Source organism: Hippopotamus amphibius, chromosome 8, assembly GCF_030028045.1.
Source record: "Hippopotamus amphibius kiboko isolate mHipAmp2 chromosome 8, mHipAmp2.hap2, whole genome shotgun sequence".
Lineage (NCBI taxonomy): Eukaryota > Metazoa > Chordata > Mammalia > Artiodactyla > Hippopotamidae > Hippopotamus > Hippopotamus amphibius.
In genome coordinates, this window is record NC_080193.1 from 3,618,685 (window position 1) to 3,646,472 (window position 27,788).

Genomic DNA, 27,788 nt, shown 5'->3' on the forward strand with positions numbered 1-27,788 from the left:
CTCTGTATGAGGAGTCCCACTGACTTCAAAGGCCACTTACCAAGGGAGATTTAAGGAGATGAAAAAAAGGTTTTCATATTTGGTTCATCCCTTTGTTTCTGTAAGTTAAATTCAGGTGAAACTGTACTGACAGTGCTTCTCCTCCTGCCTCTTCCCTGTGCAGTCAGGACCTGCTGAGCTTGCTAGAACAGGATTTCATGGTGTAACCCACGAGAGACGAGCCAATGTCAAGGCCTGAGGTTATAGCAGGGTGTTCACAGCAGTGGCCATGCTCCAGGGTCCTCAGCAACTGGTCTTGAGTCCCAAAGCTCTGATGGAGAAGCAAGACTCCTTGATGTGTCACTGACCCCACTGATTCTAGGAGTCAGGATTAGCCAGGAAGCCAAACATCAAGAGCAGGGGTGCTGTGTCACCGGTCCGGAGGCCCTGCCGTGGATGTAGGCTGGGAGCCTGGCATTAGGCAATCAATAGCCAGAACATGATCACCAGGGCCACAAACAGGAAGAGGCGTGACAGAAACTGCTCGTCCACGTACTGGGGCGTTCCTGGGACAGCTGGAGGGACAGGAGGGAGGGAGAGAGAGGCTATGAGAATGCTGCAGCTGCGCACACTGGCCACTGGGGTTGAGAGCATCAACCTTCCTCTCTTTACGACAGAACCCTGCACACTAAAAATATTTCCAAACCCCAAATAATATTAGTCAAAACAAGATTAGAATTATAAAGCCATGTGGAATCACATAACAATGCTGACAAAGTCTCCAATCCACCCTAAGAGGGTTTGGTCTGCAGGTGCAAATAAAGCAGGAAAGTCTTGGAGGGAAAAAGAAAAGAAAAGCGACTACGAGTTAAGCACCACTTGCGTGCTGTTTTGTATACACATTACTGCCTGGTGGGTATTATCCCATTTTGTGTAAGAAGAAACTGAAGCACAGGTATGAGGTGACCTGCCAAAGAGCTCGAGATTCGTGAGTTGACAGAGAGCCCACAGCTGTGCTCCCAGCCTCTCCGGACATTGCCTCCTGAGTTACGGAGTCTCTGGATTCTGGCACTGATGAGTCAGAAGGGGTCTCAGGGAGCCCTGCATGAGATGCCTTCCTTTTCCAGAGGCAAGAACTAGAGCCCAGACAGGCAGAACGACCTGTCCCCCTCAATCCACAGCAAACTAGGGGCAGAAGTGGGCTGAAAACCTGGGTCTCTGTTCCCCTGTGCTCTGAGAAAAGCTACTCTGTAGAGCTCCCTGTCCTGACTGTGGGGCAAGAAGAGTTAGAGAATCTACATTCCAGATGGCCAAACTGTACCAAACGCAACAAGGGAAAACAACCTGTGACTGTGGCAGGGGGAAGTGATCCAGAGTTCTGCCTGGCCATGAACTCTGTTTACCTGGGAAACCCAGGGTAAGCCCTGGACCAGGCTGGATGGAAATAAGCTACCAGGCAGGTGCTTGCTCCTTCTACGGAACCCCTGTACCTCCTTCAGAGCGGAGCACACCCAGCCCTCTGGGGTCTCTTTCCTCTGATAAAATAGCACGTGAACAGAGGAGAAACTTTTGAGGTAGATGAGGTAAGGAAGGGCATGTGCTATACCACGCCCCAGTCAGGCACTCTGATGGAGTCAGGCAGGCCGGCAGTCAACAAAGATTTATTGATTGTCTGCTATGTGCCAAGCACCAGGATGGCAGCAGGGGACAAACCAACAGCTCAGGAGAGGTTACTGTGCCGAGAGCATAAGCTCTTGGTCAGGAACCACACACTGGTCCCTTCTGTACCTCACGCTGTGCCCAGCACACACAAGGCCCCAGTGAGTGCAAGCAGAGCTCAACCGCCCTCGGCAGCCCTGTAGCTCCATGGTCAGGATCTGGGCCCAGGCGTCAGACTGTGATAGAGCCCAAGGCACCTACCTCGCCCCCCTGCCCTAAACCAAATGCAGCTGGCACTCTCAAGCTGGCTAGAAGGAGAAAAGTAGAAGCAGGTGGCAGACCTAGGCAGGGTTCCCAAAGGGCTGGGGCTTAGGACCAGCCCCACGTGTGTCCTGAGGGAAGCTAGCCAGAGATGCCAGAGAATAGAGAGGCCCTGGCTCCTTGTGGTCGCCCTACCCCTCCACATCGCCAATGGTCCAAAGTGGTAGGTACGTGCCCAGGACTAGGCTTTTACTCAGCTAGGTACAGTTTATATTTTTTCATTTAATGGGCATAGGGTATATCTTGGGAAACATTACTGAGCATTTTCTGCTTTGTAAAATGGAGCTGATCGCACACGTGTCCCACAGGCTCGCCGTGAGGATCCCAAGTTTGTAATGGAAAGCACTCTGAACGTGCCTAATACTTGGTAAGTGTGCGATATTACCATGACTACCAGTAATCTGAAAAGAGTTTAGCACATTTTGAAAAGGCTGATTATCCATGTAGTAACCAACATACTGCCAAATTCCAAGGAGTCTTCAAGCAAAATTACCAAGAGAATAGGGTCTTACCTGGAGGAGGCCGCCCATCATTTATGTTAAACGCTGTGGCAAATATGCCGAAGGGAAATGCCCCAATTCCAAAAGACATCTGGAAGCCACCATCTCCAAATCCAAACCCTTGAAATCCCTGTGCAGAAGAAATGCAATTCAGAAGAACAAGCAGGTTTCTCCTGCACCTGTCACACATGTCACCTTACATGTGGCACCCGCCTTTCCTCCCTACCCTCTTTTCCTCCCATCTAGATCTCAAGGCAGAGGATCCCTGGTGGCTCCTCCCCACTTCTAGCCTTCCGGGGTCCCAGCTAAGGAGCTGTGAATGCCAGAAAGGACTGGCTCTGACCCAAAGTAAAACTCTCTGCTGAGGCAAGTAAGGGTTCTTACAGCTTCAGGTTCCTTCCCAGAGTCCCACACTAGCCAGTAAAATTCTCTGCATGCTGTATTAAAGTGGCAATAACCCCTGTGCCCAATTACAAGGGAACACAGAACAAGCTACACATTATGTGTAAGAGCAAAAATGTGGAACCCTAATTAGCCAACAATGGAGGTCATGATCAAAATTTCGATACATTACACTGACTATGCAGCAACAGAGAAAAACTCTTGTGACCAAGCTATCAGACAAAACTGTCTGAACATCATGGTCACAAGTACATGACAATACATATGTAGGTGGAAAACATACGGATAAGTATTTTCTCTCAAATTTTCTTTTAATATTGTTAATATATGCTCGCTATGAGAAATCCACACACTTCAGGAATAAATGACATAAAGTCAGAGGTCTCCTTGCTCACCCTCCACTTCATAACCCTTCCCTCCAAGGACCACTGTCAGCAGTTTGGTATCACCCTTAGCTTTTTTTGTTCTACACTGCATTATCTTTCACACGAAAAGATTCGGTAGGAATCATAATATTGTAAATAGATTAACTCCTATTTTCTAAGTGCCAACTCTGTGCTGGGTACCATGTTAAGCACTAGGATACTCAAATAGCATTTAATTCTTACATTAGCATCAGCCACATTTACAGATGACCAAACTAAGGCTCAGAGAGGTGAAATAACTTGACCAAGGTCACACAGCTGGTAAAGGAAAGAGTTTAGATCTGAAACTAGATCAACATGGTCCAAAAACCCATGTTCTTAATTACTGTGTACAGCTTAAAAAAATTCCTCTCCTCCCCTGCATCTCTGGGTAGATCTTTAGAACAAATGATTAAAAAATAATTTTAAAAAAAGAAAAACTATTGGACTAACTGCTCTCAATGAAGAGCTGACTGGCCGTCATTTTGAGTCTTTTGCGAGTCATGGAAGTGCCTGCTCCCTATCCCTACTGAGCGCAGCCTGGCACCCAGCTCCAAACTTCTTGCTGGGCAGCACTACCTATAAAGCCTAACAGCCTTAAATTTAATAAGGGGGCAAACCTACAGGGAAGGAAAACAACTGGTTTCCATCTCCTCGGTGCAGGAAAGCCTCCAACTCAGAGCCGGCCTGGTTGAGCCTGAGGGCTCCTGGGATCAAGGCTGCCTTACCCAGGAAGGTGCAACTGTTTCATCAGGAACCACCACTTCATTCAGTGCAATCATGATGACTGACCCTCTGGCCTCCCTTTCAGCAACACCTGTACAGTCCCACAGGTCCTCACATTTGGTGGGTTTATGTTCCTGGGACAGGGCAGGCAAAAAGCATTGCCGGCAGCTGTGGGTGCTTGTAAACGCCAGAGGTACGCATCGCAGTCTTCAAGGCCAGGGCCTCTGGCTTCCTGGGGCCTCAGATTTCCTGGGTTAGGAGCTAATGCTCCACTGGGAACCACAGCCTGGGAAGGTTAAGGTGGTGTCGCCTGGTAGCCAAGAGCCAGGACTTCAATACAGCTCGGTCTGGGTTTCAGCGTTGCTTGTGTGGCCCTGGACAAGTTACTTCACAAGCCTCAGTTTCCTCTTTTGTTCAATGGGTTGATGTGAGGTTTAAATAAGATCATGCATATAAAGCCCTTAACATATAGTTCTCCGCATGTAATATTCATTCAACAAGTGTTCACTGCTGTTATTATTAAGGGTAATCTTGGAGAAAAGATCCTCAATTTCTGTCAGGACCCCTGACTCAATAATCCTACCCTGGGAATTCTAAGGAAATGCCATAATTCAAATAAGAAAATAGAAATATGTGCAAAGATGGTCACTGTTGCATTATTTACAACAGCAAAATCTGGAAGAAACTAAAAAGTCCTTCAATGAGGAAAACCAAATTATAATGCATCAAAATTCAATGGAACAAGTAGCAGGCTTTAAAAATAATAAAGAGGACACTACAGAACATCATGGAGAATTCTGCCAAAATTAAAATTTAAAGATGCAAGTGGAATGCTGATGGCTACATAAAAATACATATGCACCAGCACACAGATGAAGAAAAGATGGGAAAATGAAAATATATTTGTTCTGGGATTCTGGTGGTATGGGTAAATATTTTGCTTTTAAAATTTCTTAATATTTGAACAAGAAAAAAAATCTTAACAGCTACCATCTGATTTAAATGTGTAAATTTTTTAAGCCAGTAATTCTACTTCTAAGAATTTATCCCAATAAAATAATTGTGAACCTGCCAAAAATTTACAAATTCATCAGAGGGGGAATTCCCTGGCGGTCCAGTGGTTAGGACTGGCGCTTTCACTGCTGTAGCCCGGGTTCAATCCCTGGTCAGGGAACTAAGATTCTGCAAGCCGCGTGGCATGGCCAAAAAAAAAAAAAAAAAAAAAAATTCAACGGAGTATTTTTTAAACAGAAAAAAAGAAAAGGAAGCAGTTAAATATCCATTCAATCCAAAGGATTAAATCACATTAAGTCCATATATCTGAACACTAAACAGCCATTACATAAAATATTCCTGATGTAAAATCTCAAGATATATCATTAAACCCCCTCCCTCTCTGAGAATGTAGGGGCATTTCTCATTTTATTGTGCCTCATCCACTGTGCTTCGCAGAGACTGTGTGTTTTACAAATGGAAGGCTGTGGCAACCCTGCATCAAGCCAGTCTATCAGCGCCATTTTTCCAACACCATTTGCTCACATTTATCACATTTTGCTAATTCTTGCAATATTTCAAACTTTTTTGTTATTATTATATTTGCTATTGTGATCTATGATCAGTGATCTCTGGTGTTCCTACTATGCCTTGCTGAAGGCTCAGATGACAGTCAGCATTTTTTAGCAATAAAGTTTCTTTCTTTTTTTATTTTGGCTGTGCCACACAGCATGTGGAATCCTACTTCCCCGACCAGGGACTGAACCCATGCCCCATGTCTTGGGAGTGCGGAGTCTTATCCACTGCACCACCAGAGAAGTCCTCAATAAAGTGTTTTTTAATTAAAGTATGTACTTTTTTTTAGACATAATGCTATTTATTGCCAATTTAATAGACTATAGTGTAAACATAACTTTTATATGCACTAGGAAACCAAAAAAACTGTGTGACTTGCTTTACTGTGACATTCACTTTTTTGTGGTGGTCTAGAACTGAACCTGAAATATCTCCAAGGTCTGCCTATGAACTCCATAATGGCAGGGAGCTTTACATATTCACTGATATATTATCAGCACCTAGAATGATGCCCAGAACACAGAAGACACTAAATATAGAAAAAATAAAATTTTAAAAGAGTTACAAAGCAGGAGCCAAATACAGTAAAAATAAAAATATACGTGTACACACACATCCATCTATAAAACACACACACACACAGATCTATAAAATTTGTGTGTATAGATAATTATAGAAAAATAGAAAAGATAACAGACCAAAATGTTTCCAGTGGTTATTCCTGGATGGTGTGATTACAAGTTATTTCCTCCCCTCTTTTCCTTTGTGTATTTTGCAAATTTTCCTTTACTTTTATAATCAAGGAGAAAAAATGTAGGGCCAAGAAAGAAACTTCTAAAGCCATGGGCTCATTTCTGGAAGCTTTGTCCTAGAATTTTTCTCACCCCTCTGTTCTCTGGCTCTGGCCTCTGTCCTTGAGGACGGGGAGGAGTCTTCTCTCTGAAACAGAAACAATGTAAAATAAGTCTATGATGAAATGCTTTGATCTGTTCCCTGAGTTGGGGAGCTCTTCTCCAACAGGGTCAGGGCCATGGCCGCCTTTCATGCCCAGCACATGAACTTATGCAACATTAGACCAAATACTAACTCTGTTCTACCTGCAATTGCTTTTCCCTAGTGTGTAGAAAACCAGGGAGAAAATCCACGTGTTACAAGATGCTCATCAGATAGCACTCAACTCATTCCTCTTACAGAGAGCCAGACCCAGATTGGTTATGACTGCCAGTCAGGCACCTTCCTGAACCTGAGTGACACAGGGGTCGCAGATGTCAAAAACCCCAAATCCAAACTGAAACGAAGATGGCCTGTCAGCAGAGAGGGCTGAGATTCAGGGTCTCTCTGCTCTGCCCCATGACCTTCAGCTTTACTTCCCACTACCCGTGGGCAAGTACTTCACATTATTCTTTTTGCCTCTGGGTCCTAGCTCCTTCCATGACCCAGCCCACAAACACTGGACTGAGGGCTTATTATTCATCATGCATTAGGCAAGACCTATATTGCTTACCTATACCTACCAATACTACCAATACTACCTACACCTACCAATACTAAGACTGACAACAGACCCTACTCTTGAGGTGCTCGTGGTTTAAAGGGTATGGAAGGGACTTCTTTAATAGAGGTGCCAACTAAATGGAGTGGGGGCATGGGTGAAAGCAACTAATGTGGGGAAGAAAGGCCACCTCAAGGAGGAGGTAACTTTAGGGCTGCTCATTAAAGATGGCAGAAGTTAGAGGAGGAGAAGGGGGTTGAGCAGGACCAGAGAGGACAGAAGAGGCAAAGGGACAACAAATACAAAGACTCATGAAGGTGAAAGGGTAAGTCCCTCTAAGAGAAGTCCAATATGTCTGGGTACAGGGTATGCTGGAGAGGGGCGGAGGAAGGTAAGGGATGCTGCTGGGAGTTTGGGAAGAGTGGGCATGCACGCGTGTGTGTGTGCGTGAACAGGCACGAGCACCACACCACGAAGGCTCTCAGTAGAATGCCAGACCCACACATGCCTCCACGTCCAGAAATCTCAAATGCCACAAAGCTTCCCAGACTCCCGTTTTCCTATTCCCAGACTTAATACATCACTGCTACAGCAACCCCTCACCCGCTACCTCCCTGCAGACTCTCCTCCTGGACACCCTGCTTCCCAGGCGCCTTCACAGTGCTCTGCACACCTGCAATGGTGGTGTCTTGTGCGCTGCCCAGCATACTACCTGCCCACTGGCAGATGCTCAGAGCCCATCTGTATCACAGCCCAGCAAGTAGCAACCTGGCTCCCCTCCCTTCCTGGCTGATTCCCATCTGTATCCCAAGTGCCTCAAAACTGAGGGTCTGTAAGCACTGAGTAAAGGGTGGGATGAGAGGTACTGAATGGGAGTGATTTCGTCTCCAAGGGGAGCAGTGGGTGTGAGAGGGTCCTCATGGCCTCACCTGGGGTCCTGCTGCCCAGTGCTGCCCCTGCCGTAGAGTGGGATGACCTTGTCGCGGCTGATGCCAGCTTTGCAAACTGGACACACCTGTCTGTTAGGTCTCGTCTCCAACCACTGCAAGCAGGAGAGAAAACCACATGAATGGCGAAAGCCCACCAGGGTGGTCAGTCAGAGCCAGCAGAATAACTACAGGGACGAGCGGCTTAAAACTAGAAATACCAGCACCAGCAGGGAACACCTCAAGGAACCCGGCTCTCTGATTCGTGCTCCTGGCACTCAATAAATATTTACTAGTGGTGAAATCAGAACTGCCTTTAAATGCCATCATAATTAAACAGGCTTCTTAATGCTTCAGTCTCTCAGGGGGCTTCCCAGCAATAGAGCAGACAGGAACTGCAGGCCTGGACCTGTGTCAAGAGGTCTGACAGACCCAGTCTCAGGTGAGGCTGCAGGCGTAAGTATAACAAACTTTAAATTTCCACCTTCCCTGATGGGTCAATTGTATGATCCTGGCAGTCAGATTATTCCTTCTGTGTTTCTCATTTTTACAGCATTTCCTCAACAACTATGTATCTCAGACATCAGCATCTGCACACAGCTGACCATTTTCTGGTGATTTACTATGTACTAAAGGATAGATTTTCTTATCTAAATTTGCTTAGCGTTTTTTATGTACTTTCATTGATTTTTGCATTCAACTACTACTTTCAAAATTAAAACAACAATCCTGTTTTGGGTTTTCCAGGCCTTTTCACTGGTTGTATTAAAATCATTTTGTTTAACTTTCTTAAAAACAAAGTTAAAATGATAAAAACATATTACCTTAGTGTCTTTGCAGACATTAAATATTTATTTATTTATTATATATAGACATAGATACACACACACTCTCAACATTTATCTTAGGGCATAAATTATATCTTTAGACCCAGAGATATGTAGTTTATCATATAAATGTGAATCTAGGACTTCAGGCACAAGGAGAAGGCAGCATTTAATGATTTTATATCCTATTTCCTTTATCTTACTGTCAAAAGCTCAAAAACTTAAGTGTTACGTGCTCTTTATAAATTTAGAGCAGACATATTCTACTAGGTCACTGGGGTCAGAATGCACAGCCCTGAAGCGAAGTGGAAACCCCTCTCGCTTCCTCTGCTTCTTTCTCCCACCAAAATTCTGAGGCTCTAGCGGTCTGGAACTTTTGTCCTCCCCGCCACATTCCCACGCCACCTACAAGTGTGGGGCTCTACTGCCAACAACCGTGGAGACAGTCAGCCAGAAGCCAGTTGTCAATGCCAGACCCTGCTCCATCTCACCAAGCAGGCACCTGGGTCTTGGTTTTCATAATAATCAAAAGCTGGGAAAACAGACTTTTTTCCCTCTCATAAAAAAGACTTTTTTCCCTCTCATAAAAGGTCTCTGTTGAGACCAAAAAAGTTTCCCACTTCCTAACATTTTCAAGACCTTTAAGGATAGCGGGCATTGTTGATATGATGGGAGGTACTTTTTATAAAGGAACAATCTCAACAACAGAAACCTAACATACTATCACATTCAACCCCATTTACAAGTGAGGAAGCGAGACCCAGAGAGAAAGCTTGCCAAGGCCACAAAGGCCACCAGCACCAGAGTCAGGAGCATCCCTACTGGGTACAACACTGACCTCTTATTTCATCAAGTGCCTGTCAGTGGGCAAGTGTATAAAGAAGGTTGGGGGGAAAGCAAGCAAATGAGTCCACAAGCAGGGGAGACTGCAGCTTCTGACAACAGTCTCCTGAGACTAGGGGTGTCTTGTGCAACCACAGCTGATGAAAGACAAAGTAAAATGAAATGCATCTTACCTGATGTAAACACGGCCAACTGCCAGAGTCCCCAGGGTAACCAGCCATCAAGGAGAAAGAAAATGGGGGAAAGGAAGAAAAATGATTTCATTAACAGAAACACTGGGTAAGGCAGGAGCAGAAAAACGGGAAAACAGAAGATCAAACTGTGAAGCACTGCAACCCCACTGAGGGTCTGTGGGGATCACTGGTATCAGAAATTACAATTCCAAGACTGAGCTAAAGGAAAAATGAAGCAATGGAGACAGGACCCCAGTCTCCACCCCCAGGATCCCACTACTTGTGAAGACCCCCAGGTCCCAGACCATCCCACACCCAGCTTCTCTACAAGTCAATCTTTGAGGGGTTATGGCCTCTGAAGGAATCCAATAAAAGCTAAGGATCCTCTGTTCCGAGAAATTCATGGGGGCATTCTCATACACACACGCACTATTTTAGACGTCAACTCAACCTTTAGGCCTCCTCAGGCTCACAAGGAAGGTGTGGATCTAGATCCAGTTTAACAAAATCTCCAGACTGTCCTCAGAGACAGCCAGCTCTGCTGGCTTAAAAGCTCAAGTCTATTGTAAAAACATCTTTAAGTCATGGAAAGACAGGGATGCTGCTTGGCAGAAAGGGCTACCTTCAGCTTAGTGAGTTACACTGCAGAGACTGCTGCCCAGTCTCTCATTTTACAAATGAGGAAACCAAACTCAGAAACATGAAATGACCTGCCTGCAGCACCAGGACTAAAACAGAAGTCTCCTGACTTCCATTTTACTGTCCCCCCATCACCCAGTACTGGGTGCAAAAAATGACATTTACAGAATTGAAGGAAAAGTTAATCTAACTCCATATTTAAATTTTTTTCTTTCTATCTTCATTCATTCATTCAACTAATAAATATCTACCGCACACCTAACAAGTGCCAGGACAGTGAAAAATGTAGACATAGCTTCTGATGCTCACATAATGTATCTTCTCTACCTGAGTAAAATCTGGACTCAGAGGACAATTGCTTTCGCAATTACTGAACCACAGTTTAGCTTCACAATCCACACAATCTCCCTGGACATAAGAGACACCCAACTCCAACTTTAACCTTGCAATTCCATTCCAAACTGAGCAGAAGGCATCTCAAATTATGGCAGCTCTCCAGTGGCAACTTCCCTCCAAGGCTATGGGGGAGAAGGGGGGGTACTTTTCCTCCAGGAAAAGTTCTGGATTATAACGATGATGGTTACTCCTATTCATTAAACAACGACTGTGTCCCGAGCTGTGGCTGAATAGCTTCTCGTTTATCAACATCACTGAATGGTCATCACACTAACCTTTGAGGGAGTGCAACTATCTCCGTTTCACAGATAAGGAAACTGGGGTACAGAGAGGAGAGTAGATTTGCTTAGGGACAAACCACTCAGATTGAAAACATCTGTTTCATTTTGGAAGCTGTGTTCTTTCCAATGGTACCCTGACTGAATTCTTAATTCTTTCAAATCCTGGCTTCATACCTCAATCACAAAACTAGAATATCTCCAATTTCTAGGAGAGGACTGATGACAACAGTTTTTGCATAAAACAATAAATTAAGGCCAGAGCCTCCAAAAAAAAAAAAAAACTACTCTGCCCCACTCTACTCATTCACTGATTAAATCTCTCTTTTTCACTGTTGCCAATTTAAATGAACCCTTCTTCACACCGCTTCTCTGCTAAAAAAAAATTCAATAGCTCACGTTCTACTCAGTCAAATCTGGGTTTGATAATCTGGCCCAATCCTCCTTTAACTGTCTTGTTTCCTAATACTCCCCAGCTCATAGTACCCATCCAGAGTGCTGCTAGGGGGATACAACAGCTCTGGGTCTCAGACGAACCCAACAGCGCATTTGCCTGTTCCTAGAAACAGCCTGCCTTGGGGTAGCACACACTCGTCACCTCACCTGGCTGGCATTCTCATCCCTCTAGTTATCCCATTTCACCCTTCAAGGTCCAGCTCAAAATCAAGAGGAAAAATAAAATCTCAACATTCACCCAGATTAGCAGAGCCAGGAGGGGCTTCTGTAACTATCAAGGCTGGAATGGACACTGACTTTGCCACTTCATTTTTTTTTTTTTTTTAGGTAGTAAGTGGATTTATTTAGAAACACACTCCACAGACAGAGTGTGAACCATCTCAGGTGAGAAATGTCACTTCATTTTGATACACATAAAATACAGTCACAAATATTAGGATCATGGCTAACATAACATTTACTATGTGCTATGTGTTCTTCTAAGTCTTTTACATATCTTGAGTCATTTAAGTCTCCCAAACAACCCTATAAAGTGATGCACTGTGTGTGGAAGCACCTTGCCCAAGGTCATCCAGGAGGGAAGCTGCAGAGTCAGGGTCAGAGCAAGGCAGTCTGGTGCCACAGTCCTTGCTCAGAACCATTGTGTGGCACTGCCTCCTGGCTCAGTGCAGCAAGTGGATGGAGCAGTGCTCACTAAATGGTGAATATTGTCACTTTAGAGACGGGGACAGGGAGCCCAGGGCAGGGACAGGATCTGCCCAAGGTCATTCAGCTTATCAGCAGCAGAGCTGGGATGAGAACCCAGGTCTCCTGCCTTTGGGCCTGAGTGTATCAGGACCCAAAATGGGTGGGAAACCTGCTCCAAAATTGTCCAGGGCCACAGCTTTCTAAACTTGGCATGTGTCCTCTAGGGCAGCAGAAGGGGTACTGACCAGAAGAGGTGGCCGCACAGGCTGATGACGGCGTCCTTGGCTGTGTCCAGGCAGATGTTGCACTCAAAGGTGCTGTCCTGCCCTCCGCTCTCGCCAGCACCATTGCTGCTGCCGCTGGGTCCCCCTGCACTAGAGTTCTCAGGGGACGCAGAGGCCGAGGGCCCCTTGCTCGCCATCCTTGGCTGTCAGCAAGCTCTGAGTGAAGATTCTCCCCAGGGAAATCCTGAAAAGCAGAGAGCCCATGATTGCCCATTTCTGCAGCCCACTCCCCCCAGTCTCCATGCCAACACTCCCACCTTCTCTCAGGTCAGAACCCAAGCAGACTTCCCAGAGGCGGCAGAGGATGACAGTCATGGGGCACTACCCAGAGAGAAATGACTCAGAAACTTCCCATGAACATGGCCCAGAATGGACCATGTAAGTAACGAACCACACAAACAGAGAGCAGCCACCAGACCACGCCACAGAAACTAGGACCCTGTCTCACAGTCTTCCCATTCTCCCAGGATAACCGCCCAGGTGACAAAGAAATACATGTTCAGGGCTTCTCTGGTGGCGCAGTGGTTAAGAATCCACCTGCCAATGCAGAGGACATGGGTTCGAGCCCCGGGCCGGGAAGATCCCACATGTCGTAGAGCAACTAAGCCCGTGCGCCACAACTACTGAGCCTGCCCGCTAGAGCCCGTGAGCCACAACTACTGAGCCCATGTGCTGCAACTACTGAAGCCTGCGCACCTACAGCCCGTACTCCACAAGAGAAGCCACCACAATGAGAAGCCTGTGCACCACAACGAAGAATAGCCCCTGCTCGCCACAACTACAGAAAGCCCCCACACAGCAACGAAGACCTAAAGCAGCCAGTAAATATAAATAAATAAATAAATAATAAATTTAAAAAAAACAAAAACATGCTCAGTCAGACTGAAATTCACAGGCTATCCTCTAACTATGGACAGCCTCTATGTTGGCAGGTGAGTCTGCTCAGGACAGAAGGTTGTGACCAGCACACGCCAGAATTCAAAGAAAACCCTGTAACCATGAAAGGTAGGAAGCTAGGAAGGACCAGAAAGGTCATCTGGTCCAACGTCTTCCACACTGCAATCTTTTCCATTCCCCCTTCTGCCAGGTTAGAATACTACCTATCTTATCTTGTCTAAATCTATCAAGTTTTCACCCTCAATACATTTAAAAGGAGGCTTATATCACTGCTGAAAGTAGAAAACCAGTATTACCTACTGTAAGTGAAAGATAAATATAAACATAATGAAGGAAAAGCTTTTGGCCCTTAGGAAACTGCAGCCCGAGACCTCTCGGCTGACTAATGAATGTGGAGCTGAGGCTGGGGCTCGTGACATAATTTGTATTCAAACCACCACTATACCACCACAGACCAAGCTGGTCACCAGCTGCTGGGAGAAACAGACCACTGTTCACTACCACCATCAAAGAGCCCACCAGGAGTTGAACAAAGAGGAGCATGAGAACACCACCAAAGGATGCTCAGAATTTCTGGGTGCAGAGTCAGAATCTGTCAAGAGCCTGATCTGGCCACCCTCACCACCTCAGAAATTCCAAGTGGGAAATGCTAGCTGGCTACCAGTCAGATTCAGAGGCTTGCGTGCTGGTCGCAGTTCAGCCTCCAGCTTGCTAGGTGGTCTTGGAAACCTCCCCTCTCCTCTCTGGGCCACAGTTTTCTCATCTGTAAACTGAGGCACTGGATTCCATGGCTGCCAGGTGCCCCCTTCCAGCTCTGAGGCTGCACCAGGTTATCTCACCCACTCTCTCCAAAGCAGGCAGCCCCTCCACAAGTCTGGGACTCACCACTGGAGCACCAGAAGACCACCCTGATTTTCAGCTTCCAAAGTACCAGGAGATAGGACCAAAAAGCCACAATCCTTTTAGATCCAGAAGCCTTCCTACACACCACGGGCTCAGAACTCTGGATTCACACGCATCCCTCACCACAAGAGCAGCTGAGCAACTTGAGCACAGAGAGGAAGCCAGCTTACCACCACTTTTTCACTCAGTTACATCATTTTACATAATGTCCCAGAAGAGCAGCTGGCTGCCAGCAGCACTGTGCCTTGCTGGCCTCAGCTCCAAGACCTTCCCCATGATCCAGTGCTTTCCTCCTCTCTACACACATCTGCTCTCTTCTTTGTAGGTTGGAGCCTGCTTGTGAGGGCCACATTATGGCCTCTGTCATTCCAGCTCAAATATCTGACATGTTTGTTTCTTTAAAAAAAAAAAAAATTTTTTTTTTTAATTAAGGACTATGTGTACAGATGTGGAAAGACAAGTGTAAGTCAGGTTCACTAATGGATCCTAACGACAGTCCCCTGATGTGATGCAATAGGAAGCATACAGCGCCAAGGATGAAGCATCCTCGCCCTAACACACAGCTCTAGTCAAGTCTCTAAAACGAATTACCCAATTAAAGAAAATATGGGGCATAGACACGTGTGTTAAACAACTCCAGGAAGATGCGATCAGCAAATCCAGAATGTGGGACTTTCTACAGGACAAATAACCAAAATTCTCCCAAAAATAAACAGCATGGGTGGGGTGTGGAGTTATAAATTGAGACTTGAGACATACCAACCACTGGCAGTATGTGGATCTCACTGGAACCAGATTCACACAATACAACTGAAAAAGACATTTGTGAGATGAATGACAAAAATTGATTTAGCCTGGGTATTAGTTTATATTAAAGAATTATTGTTAATTTTATTGGGTATGATAATGGCATATTTTAAATTTTTTCATCTGCTAGATACATATATTTATGTATTTATGAAGGAATGATAAGATGTTTGGGATCTGCTTTAAAGTACTTCAGGGGGGAAAGTGAAAGTGGAGAGAAAAGATGAAACAAGAACAAGGAAGTTGATGGTTGTTGGAGCTGGATGATGAATGAGGCTTCATTACATTAGTTTATTTTTGTGTGCTTGAAAATTTTCCCTAATAAAAGGTACTTTTTAAAAAGGTCAGGTTGTAGAGTATGTGTATTACTTTATTTAGGTGAGAAAAAAAAGTTTATAAATGAATATATATCTACATACTTGCAAAGAAAATGTCTACAAGGCACACACTAAACCATCAACAGTTATTTCTGGGATTAGGAGGGCTGGGGAACTTTGAATTTTATATTCTTATCTTGTTTCAATGTTTTATGACAAGAAGGTATTACTTTTACAATAACATTTTTGAAAAAGTAAACTGTAAAATATATGTATAATATTACATTTGTTACAATAATAATGATTATAAATATTAGAAAATGTCTTTTAAAATGTGGAAAAACATCAAACTATTAATAATGATTACCTCTGTATTGGTGGGGGCGCAGAGGTCCTCCGTGTTTATAAAACTGACATTTTTACCTGTATTAATTCTAAAATCAGACAAAAAAATAAAAATACATTTAAAAACTTTTCCCCTGATGTTCCAGTTCTCCCCAATCCGGAAAGGTCCTGAGTTGAAGCCCTGGTTCGACCACTGACTAGCCATGTAGCTGGGGGTAAACCCCTTGATGGCTTGAATATCTTTTCTCACCTGAAAAATGAGACTGTCACACCTCCTACAGGACTGCAAATGTAGCCGTATGAGATAACACAGCGACCTGGAGGACCCACCGAGGTAGGAGGGGGCCGCTGCTGCGGGGGAGATGCCTGTACACACACTTACCCTGGTTCACTGCCCTCTCACTGGCCCAATAAGGCTCTGCACAGCACATTTTCCTACACAGAGGCCTAAGGGGACAATCAGGGTCAAGGTAGGTGTTAAGGTAGGAATGGCCAGGGGACAGTAATAGGTCAGCTCAGAGTTTGCAGGGAATAGCAGTCTTGCAGCAGGCCATGTACTGGGACAGGCCTGTATGTCCCAACTCTAGGCAGACCATATCATTCTCATTCTAATCCTAAGCAGACTGACCACGTGGTCCCTACCCGAGCTCTAGAGCTTCACCCCGGTAGGCACTCAAATATTTGCTGAGTTGAGTGGTTTTGGTCAACTCCCAGGCCAGCTGCTCACATAACCTCTCCTTGCAACATATCCTGGCCCCACCACCAGAGCCTCCTCTCCTCACCTCCTACCTTCCCTCACGCATGGGAACCTCACCACATCAGGGCAGCAAGGTAGAGATGAACAGCCTTCCCTGCAGACTGCTCACTGAGCACCAGCAGAACAACAAAATATGGACACAGCCTCATGGGCCCAGCAGGACTGGGACACCCATTGGCTCAGGCAGGCCCTGAGCACATCTGAGCTGCCATCCTGCTAAAAGCTCTCCTGGTCCCTTGCAGGGCCCATGGGTTTGGGCCTGACCACACAGTAGCCTTGTTGTGGCTGGTTCTGTGCCCCATCCCCATCCTGACCATTCTTCACTCCTGATCTGAATGCACTTTCTAGTTTTTGAAGCACATTCACAACTACTACCATTTCTGACCCTCACACCATTTTACAGAGGACATTAGGCCAGGGACGTTAGAGGACTTGCCCAAGGCCAGGCTATCATACGTGCAATTCTGTGCCCAATTCAGAATTTCTAACACATCAGCACTCTTTTCACTCTTACCTGTTACCCCTTTAACATGCAGCTTTACAAAATTAAATACCTGGTCTTTGTTTTCCCTCAAATTCATGGTGCAATGCTCTAACTTCTGTGTTCTCTGAGGTGAGTGCAAAGCAAACTCGCCACTCCTCTGTTTATGCATGAAACCACAGCATCTCTAGTGCCAGCGACAATCAAGGCCTGGTGCTACCAACTGGGGGAAAGGGGGTGATGAAGAACCAGACCAGGACTTCCCTGGTGGTGCAGTGGTTAAGAATCTGCCTGCCAATGCAGAGGACACAGGTTTCATCCCTGATCCAGGAAGACCCCACATGCCATGGAACAACTAAGCCCATGTACCACAACTACTGAGCCCACGAGCCACAACTACTGAAGCCCGCTTGCCTACAGCCCACGCTCTGCAACAAGAGAAGCCCACACACCACAACGAAGAGTAGTCCCCCGCTTGCCACAACTAGAGAAAGCCTGTGAGCAGCAACAGAGACCCAACGCAGCCATAAATGAATGAATGAAAATGAATGAATGAATGAAAAAAGAAGAACAGGACCATGCTGAGCCCCTGGAGTCTAGAACAGGAGTTAATTGCATTCTTATAAGGAGCTCCATCAAACTTGCCTGTCTTTCCTAAACAAGGCACCTTCCCAGAGATCTGGTTCCTAGACCCCCTCAGTGATTTAAATAGGACCTGGAACTGGATAGGGCCCAAGAATTTATATTTTTAAATACGTGTCCCCACCTTCCACTCCAGATGATTCTCTGATGAAGAGTTTTGGAAAATCAGCTCTCAAACAGGGGAGAAGTCTACCAAAAGCATCAAGCTATACAGCACAGCACAGAGTTTAGGAGGGACAGTAACCTCAGAGTTTGTCCTTCAGAATACCCAACCCCCACCTACAGCTCAGAGGGACTACAGAGAGGTCAGATAAACTTGGGGGCTGGGGAACAAGTCTGCTGAGATCTCAGACCATCCAGCACCTAGTCCATCCAGGACAAAGTTGATTATTTAAGAAATAAGTTCTCAGCTTGTTTTGAAAAACATCCCTAAATTTGAGATGTCCAAGGCGGCACATGTGGTGCTGGGACTAAGGCAGACTTGTAATACCTAACGATCCCTAGGAACACAGAGCCTGGCAGCCGAAGTTGACTGACCCAGCATCCTCTCCTATTACCTTCCCAAAGCTGGCCTGGCCCACCTCACAGGAACTGAGCAAGGGGAAGAAAGTGAGAGTTGCATATCCCTGAAGGAACCACCAGGGAACGTGACCTCACGAAGAAATCTCTTTGTAGTATTCTTGTGTTCAGTTCTCAGGTTCTAGAGAACCACAGTTGTTCATAATCTGCCTCCTCTGCCCCTTCAACTCTAAGAATTCCTGGACCAGGGTATATAGAGGCATCTGGAAATGGCGATTCTAATCATGAAGATTACAGATTTGGATGATAGATACCTGGCATTATGTGAGAGGTGACCCAGCAGAGGTCTTGATCCTGTGGGCACATGCGTGTTCATACAGAAGCTCTCTGCCAGGAACAGTGGCAAGCCCCAGCCTGTCTTCACTGCTTATTAGGCTGCTGCTGGGCCACACGTAGGCAGAGATGGGACTCACATTCCAAGAATGTCTACATCACACTCACAGAAGGTTAGAGTGGGAGGAAATCTGAGTGAGTTGATTGGAACTTGGAACACACAGAAACCAGGCTCTAACATTTTGGAGTCTAAATGGATTTTTTGGTCCCTAGGCTTGCTCACAGAGGCCTGGCCCCCAAATACAGAACCAAGGGCATGAATGACCTTTCAGGTCCAGAAGGACAGAGGAGGCTGAGCAACCAGCCTCTTTTCCTTAGGGCTACACTGGTCCTTTCCTCTGGTACCCTCTAACCTCCCTTCTGTACAACCAACCCCACACCTATCTTCAAAGTTTCATTAATGATCCTATTTGCCAGGCATTCAAGACACAAAGATAAAGGGTTTCAGTCTAGAGAGGGATACAGACAAATAAACAAGGCAGCCCAGCATGCTGCGTGCTGACAGTGGTGTGTACAGAGTGCATGAGGACAGGGCTTGCTGGGGAAGATGTAGACACAGCACACAGGACAAGTGCACAACTCAATTTGCTAAGTTCAGTGAGGGTGGAGCCTAGAGCACATGTGGGGGTAGTAGGGCAGCAAGGGCTGCAACTGCACCAGTAAGCAAGGCCTGGAAATCCTCATGGCCCTTCAGCCCTGGCCTGTCAGTCTCACGTTCCCTGCTGAGCCACCTAACCCAGACGCGCCTACCTTCCAAAGGGTTCCTTGAGTCCAACGTCTCTTTCTCTCCCCAACCAACTCCAATCCCCTGGCTAAGTAAACTGGTACATTCACACGACAGATTACAAGGCCACTAAAAATCATGCTTCCATAAGGATTTTGCTTACGTGGGAATTTTAATTATATAACATAATATTAAGTGAAAAGAGCAGGATAGAAAATTGTATATGAAGTTGAACATATTGTATGATATTAACAGGTTAAAAGATACAGAAAAAAATTGGAAGGGGCCCAAATATTAAACATTGTGGTCTCTGGATAATGGATCATGGGCAAATTTTTAAAGCATTTTTTACACTTAACTGTACTTCCCACTTTTTCCATAGTAAGTACTATGTTATTAAGACTCAGAAAAAAATACGGGAAAACGTAAAAGGTCCCAGGTCTTCAAATCTCAGTAGGGGACAAAAAGGAAAGCTATCTGATTAAAGAAATCCACACTAAGGTGTGATGATCCTTAGCATAATAATTCTCTCAGAAATTTTCACATTTTTAAATTATATTGATTTATATTTTTAATAAGTAACACATTCATGGCTCAATTCAAAAGGTACAAAAGGATACAGACTGAAAAGTCTTTCTCTCTCACCCCTGGAACCTAGTCAACCTGTTCCCTGTCTTAGAGACCTACGGCACTAGGCCACATCTTTAGGACGTATTCCAGAAGTAGAACTGCTGGGTCAAAAGGTATCTATATTTGTCATTTTGCACCAAACACCCTCCAAAAAGGATGTGCCAATTTCTACTTCCATGAAAAATATGTAAAAGTGCTTGCTACCCCCATCTTTGCCAGTTACATGTATGTTTTCAAAAGAAAATGCATGCTAAGTCACATGAGAAATATAGGGTAATTTTGGCAGTTTGGAAAGGTATTCTATATGCATTAATTCATTCGCTAATTATGAAAATCCATTATGTTCCATGCACTGTGCTAGGTCCTAGAGATAACAATTTCCAGCATAACACACACCTGAGTGGGAATTCTAGGCTCAGCTGTTCCTACTTTTTCGCATTGTCTTCCATTATTGCTAAATCAAAAGTGTTTTTGTTTGTTTTGTTTTAAGCTTCAATGATTTTTCTTAAAGCTTATCGGGTTTCATAAGAAAGGGTGAAGTAGGATTTGGATTACCCCAGCACAAACTTTTGAGGGTCATCCAAGAGGCTGCCCTCTGTCATTCCTTATATCATTGGCTTAAAATGTTCCTTAACTTTTCATGGACTTTTGTCCTCAAAAATTATCATGGCACAGAGGAATCTGATGGCTCTGGGTTCAAATCTCAGCTCCGTCACTTACTCTGTGACTTCAGTCATTATTTTCTCTCCAAGCCTTTTTCACTAATCTGTTAAAATGGAGCGATTACCTTCCTCAGAGAATAGCTGTAGGGATTGAAGAGATAAAACAGTAAGGGGCTAGCACAGTGCCTGGCACACAGTGAAGTGTTCAAGAGACGTTAATCCCCCCTCCACTGTGAGGTCTCATGGAGTACAGTGAAGTTGTAACTGCTTCTTTATACTCCCCATGGAGCTATGCAATCAGCAGGTATTTGGGTAACTTGTTGAATGAGTCAGTCACAACTTCCCTTTCTGAATGAGCATCGTTCCTTGAAGGCATTGTAGGTGAGACATCAGAACTGTGTATGAGGAAATCCAGGACAGGACACAGTTTGATTTGGGCAAAATCAGATTTTCCCCAAAAGTGTTAAAATCAGGAGGCACTTGTTTTACCCATTATCACTATAAATAACATCAGCTAACACTCTGCTTAGCCCTTTACGTGAATTGTCTCATTTAATCTTTACAACCTGCCTTTGAAGTAAACACTACACCATCTTTAGCACCTCCTGGGGTGTTAGATTAAGGCACAGAGTAGTTAGGTCACTTGCCAATGGTCACAGAGCCAGTCAGAGGCAAAGTTTTCAACTCCCAAGCCAATGTGCTAAGTACCTCAGTGATCTGTTTGTGTGTCTGTCTCCTCAAGCCCAGACCCAGCCTCCAGGGGCCTTACTCAGCACAGGGCTAGACGCCTCAAGAGCACCTCATAAGTGTGTGTGGGTTGATGGACCTGATGGCCAGGAGTACTCAGAACTGTGCAACTCAAGATGAGTCAATATAAACAACTAAAGGTGTAGAAAATCAGTGTCCTAAAAGAACAAGACATTTTTCAGTGATGTTTTTCAGAACTGGAAATGTTACATAACTGTTTCAGAGTAATTTTTTCTTAAGTATTGCCCAAAACTCTTAAACAAATGAAAAAAAAAAAAAGGGATACGCAACCAGAAAAAGTTCAGGTTTCCCCAAATTAATACCGATCTGTATTAGAGATAATACTACTCACACAGTTAATTATTCACTGAACTGTCTTGCTCACTCTAGTTAGACAGAGTACATGCTCAATAAATGTATGTTAATAAACGATGGAAATTTGCCAATTTCAATTCAAACCAATATAACCGGATAAAATATTGTATTAAAGGAAGCTCTTTAGACTGGACAGATCCTAGTTAAGGGCTGTGAATTTCTAGTATAATCCAGTGAGAGGAACACTCTGGAGTCAGAGGACCTAGTCTGATGCTCAGCTCTGCCACTCAACTAAGCCAGGGTCCTCACCTGCAAATGGGGTAATTGTGTCTGTCCTTTGTCAACAGAAAACTTTCAAAGTGAGAGTTTTGCTTTTGTTTTCATGCAGCCAGTCAACTCTTATTAAATTGAGAGTCTATAAAATCTCATTAATTCAAATTTTATCTGAGGTTGAGCTAAAACCTCTGAAATACCCTAAAGACAGAGTATCAAGAAAATGGGGACTTCCCAGATGGGCAATGGATAAGACTCCATGCTCCCCAATGCAGGGGGCTCAGGTTCAATCCCTAGTCAGGGAACTAGATCCCACACTCATGCCGCAATTAAGAGTTTGCATGCCACAACTAAGGAGCCCGCCTGCTGCAACTAAGACCCGGCGCAACCAAATAAATAAAAATGTTTAAAAAAAAAAAGAAAATGAATAAGGTCGACAAGATTTAATCAATTAAGGAGAAAACTTTCTAAGAGTTCTAATAACATCAGCATATACTTGACAAAAACAATGATCTCACTTCTCCTTTCAATAGGAGGTCTTAAGGAGGACCATCAGGAGAGCATATATAAGATAGATACATATATAAGATAGACCAGGGAGTTCCCTGGTGGTCTAGTGGTTAGGATTCGGCACTTTCACTGCTGTGGCCTGGGTTTGATCCCTGGTCCGGGAACTGAGATCCTACAAGCCACACGGCTCAAAAAAAAAAACACAAAACACTATCAACAGAGTAAGAACGCAACTCACAGAATGGGAGACAATACCTGCCAATCATATATCTGAGGGATCAATATCCTGAATATATAGAGAACTCCTAAAACTCAATAACAACAAAACAAACAATCCAGTTCAAAAATGGGCAAAAGACTTGAACAGACATTTCCCCAAAGAACACATATGAATGGCCAACAACATGAAAAGATGCTCAACATCACTAATTATTAGGGAAATGCAAATCAAAACTATAAGATACCATCTCATACCCATCAGGATAGCTACTATCAAAAACAAAAACAAAAAAACATAAAATAACAAGCGTTCATGAGGAGGTGGAAAAACTGGAACCCTTGTGCACTTTCAGTGGGAATGTAAAATGGTTCAGCTGCTGTGGAAAACTGTTTGGCGGTTCCTGTATTTTCCAAAATGTCATAATTAGAATTACTGGGGTGTGTGTGTGTCTGTCTGTGATTTCAAGATAGTCTAGTTAGAAGCAAATGCTCTGGGGTCAGGAGAGGCGTGGGTGCACTGGTAGTTTTGCCTGCCCAAGGCTATCATGAGTCCCAAGTGTTGCAAACTACCACTAACTCCTTGATTCCCTGCCTGTGACCAGACAAATACAAGAGTAGCTCCCAAATTACAGGATCTCCTAGTGGTCTTATCACATCTAGGATGATGCTGTAGTACCCCTTTCACTTGACATGGCCACCCCAGCTCTGCATGGTCAGCAGTAGTTGGGGTTGAACCAAGCTCTGAGTGGTCAGCAGTTTCAAATGGACAACGTACTCTGCACTCCAAAATGTCCAAATCCAACTGCATTCAGATCAGGGAGTTACTGGCATTGCCTCAGATTTTGCAGTTCAGCTCACTCTGTATTACTTCGAGGGGCTTCAGCGGATCTGCCAACTCTGAATATTTACATGTAAAGTTGTACATGATGACCAGTAACTCAATTACAAAAGGGTAAAGGATATGAATAGACATTCCTCCAAAGAAGATACACAGATGACCAATATGCATGGGAAAAGCTGTTCAACATCATCAAGGCTTAGGGAAATGCAAATAAAACTACAGTGAGATGCCACTTCACACCCACTAGGGTGGAAAAAAAATAATAATAAAGGACAATAACAAGTGTTGAAGAAGGTGTGGAGAAAAGGGAATCCACATATACTGGTAATAAAAATGTAAAATGGTGAGCTCCTGTGGAAAACAGTTCGACAGGGCAACAAGTTAAAAACAGAGTTGCCATATGACCCAGCAAGTCCACTCCTAGGTATACACATCTAAGAGAACTGAAAATATGTTCAAACAAAAATTTGTACATGAATGTTCAGAGCGGCATGTCCTAACAACTAAAAGGCAGAAACAACTTAAATGCCAATCAACTGACCAATGGATAAAGAAAACAAAGTATATTCATCCACACAGTGGAATACTGCTCAGCCATAAAGAGTAATGAAGTACTGACACATGCTATGACATGGATGAACCCGGAAAAGATTATGCCTAATGAAAGAAGCCAGACACAAAGGCCACATACTATGCGATTCCAGATTAGTGGTTGCCAGGGGATGAGAAGAGGGGAGAATGGGGAGGAACTGCTAACATGTACAGGGCTTCTTCTTAGGATGATGAAAATGTTCTGGAATTAAGACAGCGGTGATGGTTGCATAACTTTGTGAACAATCACACTTTAAAATGGTGAATTTTCTGATATGTAAATTCTATCTCAAAAAAAAAATAAATTCTACAGAGCAACTGGCCAGTTCTCTTCAAAAGTTTACAATCATGAAAGACAAAAAAGACTGAGGAACTGCATCAAATTGAAGACACTGAGGAGACTTGATACTAAATGCAATGTGGGAAACCGGATTGGATCCTGGAACAGAAAAAGGACATTAGTGGGACAAATGGCAAAACTTGAATAAAGCCTATAGATTAGTTAGTGGTACTGTATTAATGTTAAATGTATTAGATACTTTTATTATGGTTATGTAAATGTTAACATTAGGGAAGTTGGGTAAAGAGTATACACAAAGTCGGTATTATTTTTGGAAGTATAAAATTATTTCAAAATAAAAAGTAAAAAAAAAGTATATGAAGCAGGTCAGGGGTTGGCAAATTTTTTTCTGCAAAGTACTACGTAGTAAATACTTCAGACTTTTCAGACCATATGGTCTTTTGGGCAATTACTCAATTCTGCTGCCAAAAACAGTATGTAAATTAATGGGTGTGGCTATGTTCCAATAAAACCTTATTTATGGAAACTTGGATTCAATTTTCCTATAATTTTCACATATCACAAAATATTATTCTTCTTTGGATGTATTCTCCACCATTTAAAAATGTAAAAACCATTCCCAGCTCATAGGCCACACAAAAACAGGCAGTGGGGCCCTGATTTGGCCCACAAGCCACAGACTGCAGACTCCTGCTCTAGGTCAGAATTTGCCACTGTGCTTCAATTACAAAAAAGGAAAAAAAAAAGTGCTTCACATCAATTAAGTTTGGCAACACTGGATTAAACAAGGTTAGGCACATTTCTTTACTGCACAACGTCTCAGTGCCTTTGACGAGGTACTACACACTGAGAAGCTCCAAGAAGGGATAATGATATGTAGTTTTTCCCAAACTTATTTTTACCATAAGAGAACACTAAGAGAACACTTTTTTCAGAGGCATCTACAGACTAGTGGCCTGAAGAACATACTATGGAAATGCTGATTTAGTTCTTTTTTTTTTTAATTATTTTTTTGGGGGTACACCAAGTTCAATCATCTGTTTTTATATACATATCCCCTGATTTAGTTCTTTTTTAAAGGAAAATTTCAGATTGAGAAGTTTTAAAAATACCACTAAATTAAAATCATTTAACTCAGCACCTGGATAATATCTGAACAAGCATTTCACAACTTTTTTTTAAATTCTAGGAACCACAAACAAACAAGGGAGGAAGATAAACACAGGCAGGAAGTCTTGGCTCAAACCCAACCTTTTTTTGGCAGGAGCATGTCAGCAGCATTGGGTCACAATATGGAACCTCTGTTCACAGGACAATGTAAGCATTCTAACAGGTTTTTAAAAAGTGATCTGCTTGGAGTTTTGTAAATCACAAAATAAGGAGTTTTGATGTTTAATTAGAAAGCTAAAGATATGCCAGAAGCATATCTTATCTGCAGATTACACATGAGGATGAACTGGCAAGACAAGTCCATCAGAGGACTGGTTTTAAATGTTGATGAAGTAAGCCAATATACTGCAAAAATTCTCTCAGTAGACACAACGTCTATAACAACACATTACTGGAGAGAGGATTAAAGAGGGATCTATGTCTTGGGGCTCCGGGGAGGCAGGCTTGAACAGCCTCCTTCTGACCCAGACTCCTCAACTCTGTGAATCCAAAGAGTTCACTGGCTTCTCCTCATCAAACACAAAGTCTTCAGATTCATTTCAAAGTTGTTCTAAGAAAATAAGCTACAAACCCATGCGGTGGGGACCCTGCTTGGTTATTCATTCAACAAACATTTAAAGAGCCCTTATCAGAAGGGCCATTCCAAAGTCCTTGAAGAACGGTACACAGGACAAGGAAGAGATTACATAAGTTCAGACTCACTGGCCTCACTTCTAGAAGATGTAGGCTGAGGGGATGGAGATGTCAAGAAAAGAGGGCAGAAAAAAAGAAGCACCAGAAAGACTCAAAATAACTACTGAGAATTAGACACTTTCAAGTCGAAAAGGACCTCCATCTAATAACTCCTTTGACAGGAGGTTCACTAACTTTGGAGGCAATCCATTCCATTGCTGGCCACCTGTGACCAACATTAAGTTCTTCTATTAAATCAAAATCTTGTCTTTCTGTAGAATCCACCTATTGGTCCCAGTTTCTGCATCTTTCAATCGCAAAGATGAAGTGAAAGCCCTCTTCACCATTACAAGGTTTTCTGTTTCTGACGACAGTTCCCTTCCAGTGCTCTCTTTTCTGGGCTAAACATCTTCTCCACGCCCCCGCCCCGCGCCAAAAGATCCTGAAGAAGTTCCACCTGCCTCAAAGCAAAGAACGGATATCTAGAACTCACAGCAAGAAAGCACTTAAGATCAGTGGGCTTCAAACATCGGTGCGCAGACGACCCCCGAGGAGTATGTTCAAAATGTAGTTTCCTGAGTCCTGCACTATCAAGCATGCACCCCAGGGCATTTCAAAGCAGAGGGTGTGAGAACCACATTTAGAGATACACTGCCCTGTTTTACAAATGAAGGAACTGAGGCCCGGCACAGGAAAAGGATTTGGCCCAGAAAGCACAACTGGCTGTGGCGACGAAGTCTCAAACTCGGGGTCTCTTACTCCCAAGCCCAACTCTATAGAGCACGCTTCCCAGCCTCGACCTCTCCACTCGGGGCAAACTCATTAAAAGCACATCCACATTAGAGAGGCGGCCTCGACTGGGGGTCAAGAGTTAGAGTGAGTCCCTGCCTGGAAAGGAGCGCTTGTGGGGGTCTCTTCCCAACTTGGGGCCTCAGTTTCCCCAAACTGTAATCACTGGACGAAAGACCACAACACAAGCCTGACCTCCCTTCTAGGACGGAGGGCCCGGGCCAGAGCCGGACTTCTTGTCTCCGCGCTCCTGGGCGCAGGTGTCGCAACCCGTGGGCCCGGCGAAGGCGGAATCCGATCCCCGCCCGCGTCCCTCAACCTGGACGGCACCTAGCTGCCGCCCCAACCCCTCATGTACCTGTCTCTGCTCAGCTAACGCCGCCGAGGCCGCCCCAGCCTGTCCGTCGGTCGACCGCCCAACCAGTCCCTTAGCTGGGTCAGTTGGTCCGGCCGGACCTCGGATCCCTCCTACGCTGACTCTAGTCAGCTGACGCAGAGCCGCCGCTCTCTGACGGACTTCCGGCCACAACCGGAAAAGGTTGTTCCTCTGCGCTGTGCTCCGGCCCAGATGCTGGGCTCTAAGGTTCCGCCTACTGGCAGGAAGCGGAAAAACATAGGGAACATCTGGCTACTCTTTAGAAAGCCTAGGTCCCAGCATAGAAAGCACCCGGAAGGCTTGGGACGTGTTTGTTGGAACAGAATGTAAGGATGATGGGAATGGT

The 27,788-nt window shown here is 44.4% G+C and overlaps 1 protein-coding gene across 3 annotated transcripts; it reads right to left on the reverse strand.

Annotated features, from left to right (window-relative positions):
• Positions 1–78: 78 nt before the first annotated feature.
• On the reverse strand, positions 79–27,575 carry RNF185 (ring finger protein 185). Of its 3 annotated transcripts, XM_057744605.1 has the most exons (8): positions 15,853–15,909; positions 15,121–15,171; positions 12,523–12,745; positions 9,822–9,840; positions 7,982–8,094; positions 6,445–6,499; positions 2,472–2,589; positions 79–554 (listed from the first exon to the last, which is right to left on the reverse strand). In XM_057744605.1, the coding sequence occupies exons 3-8, from the start codon at positions 12,696–12,698 to the stop codon at positions 457–459; spliced, it is 579 nt and encodes a 192-aa protein (XP_057600588.1). In that variant the 5' UTR covers positions 12,699–12,745; positions 15,121–15,171; positions 15,853–15,909; the 3' UTR covers positions 79–456. The 3 variants fall into 3 exon arrangements, with proteins under 3 accessions (XP_057600588.1, XP_057600586.1, XP_057600587.1); XM_057744603.1 differs by lacking the exons at positions 15,121–15,171; positions 15,853–15,909 and adding an exon at positions 27,425–27,575; XM_057744604.1 differs by lacking the exons at positions 15,121–15,171; positions 15,853–15,909 and adding an exon at positions 27,429–27,565.
• Between the last annotated feature and the right edge of the window lie 213 nt (positions 27,576–27,788).

What these genes read in the sequence shown, in the direction of transcription:
- RNF185 (XM_057744603.1), bottom strand. Translation starts at nt 12,698, where the DNA reads ATGGCGAGCAAGGGGCCCTCGGCCTCTGCGTCCCCTGAGAACTCTAGT. An exon ending in ACTGGGCAGCAGGACCCCAG is followed by an intron (nt 6,500 to 7,981) that starts GTGAGGCCATGA and finishes TTTCTGTTTCAG; the next exon opens with AGAGAAGACTCCTCCCCGTC. An exon ending in TGATGGGCGGCCTCCTCCAG is followed by an intron (nt 555 to 2,471) that starts GTAAGACCCTAT and finishes CTGTCCCTCCAG; the next exon opens with CTGTCCCAGGAACGCCCCAG.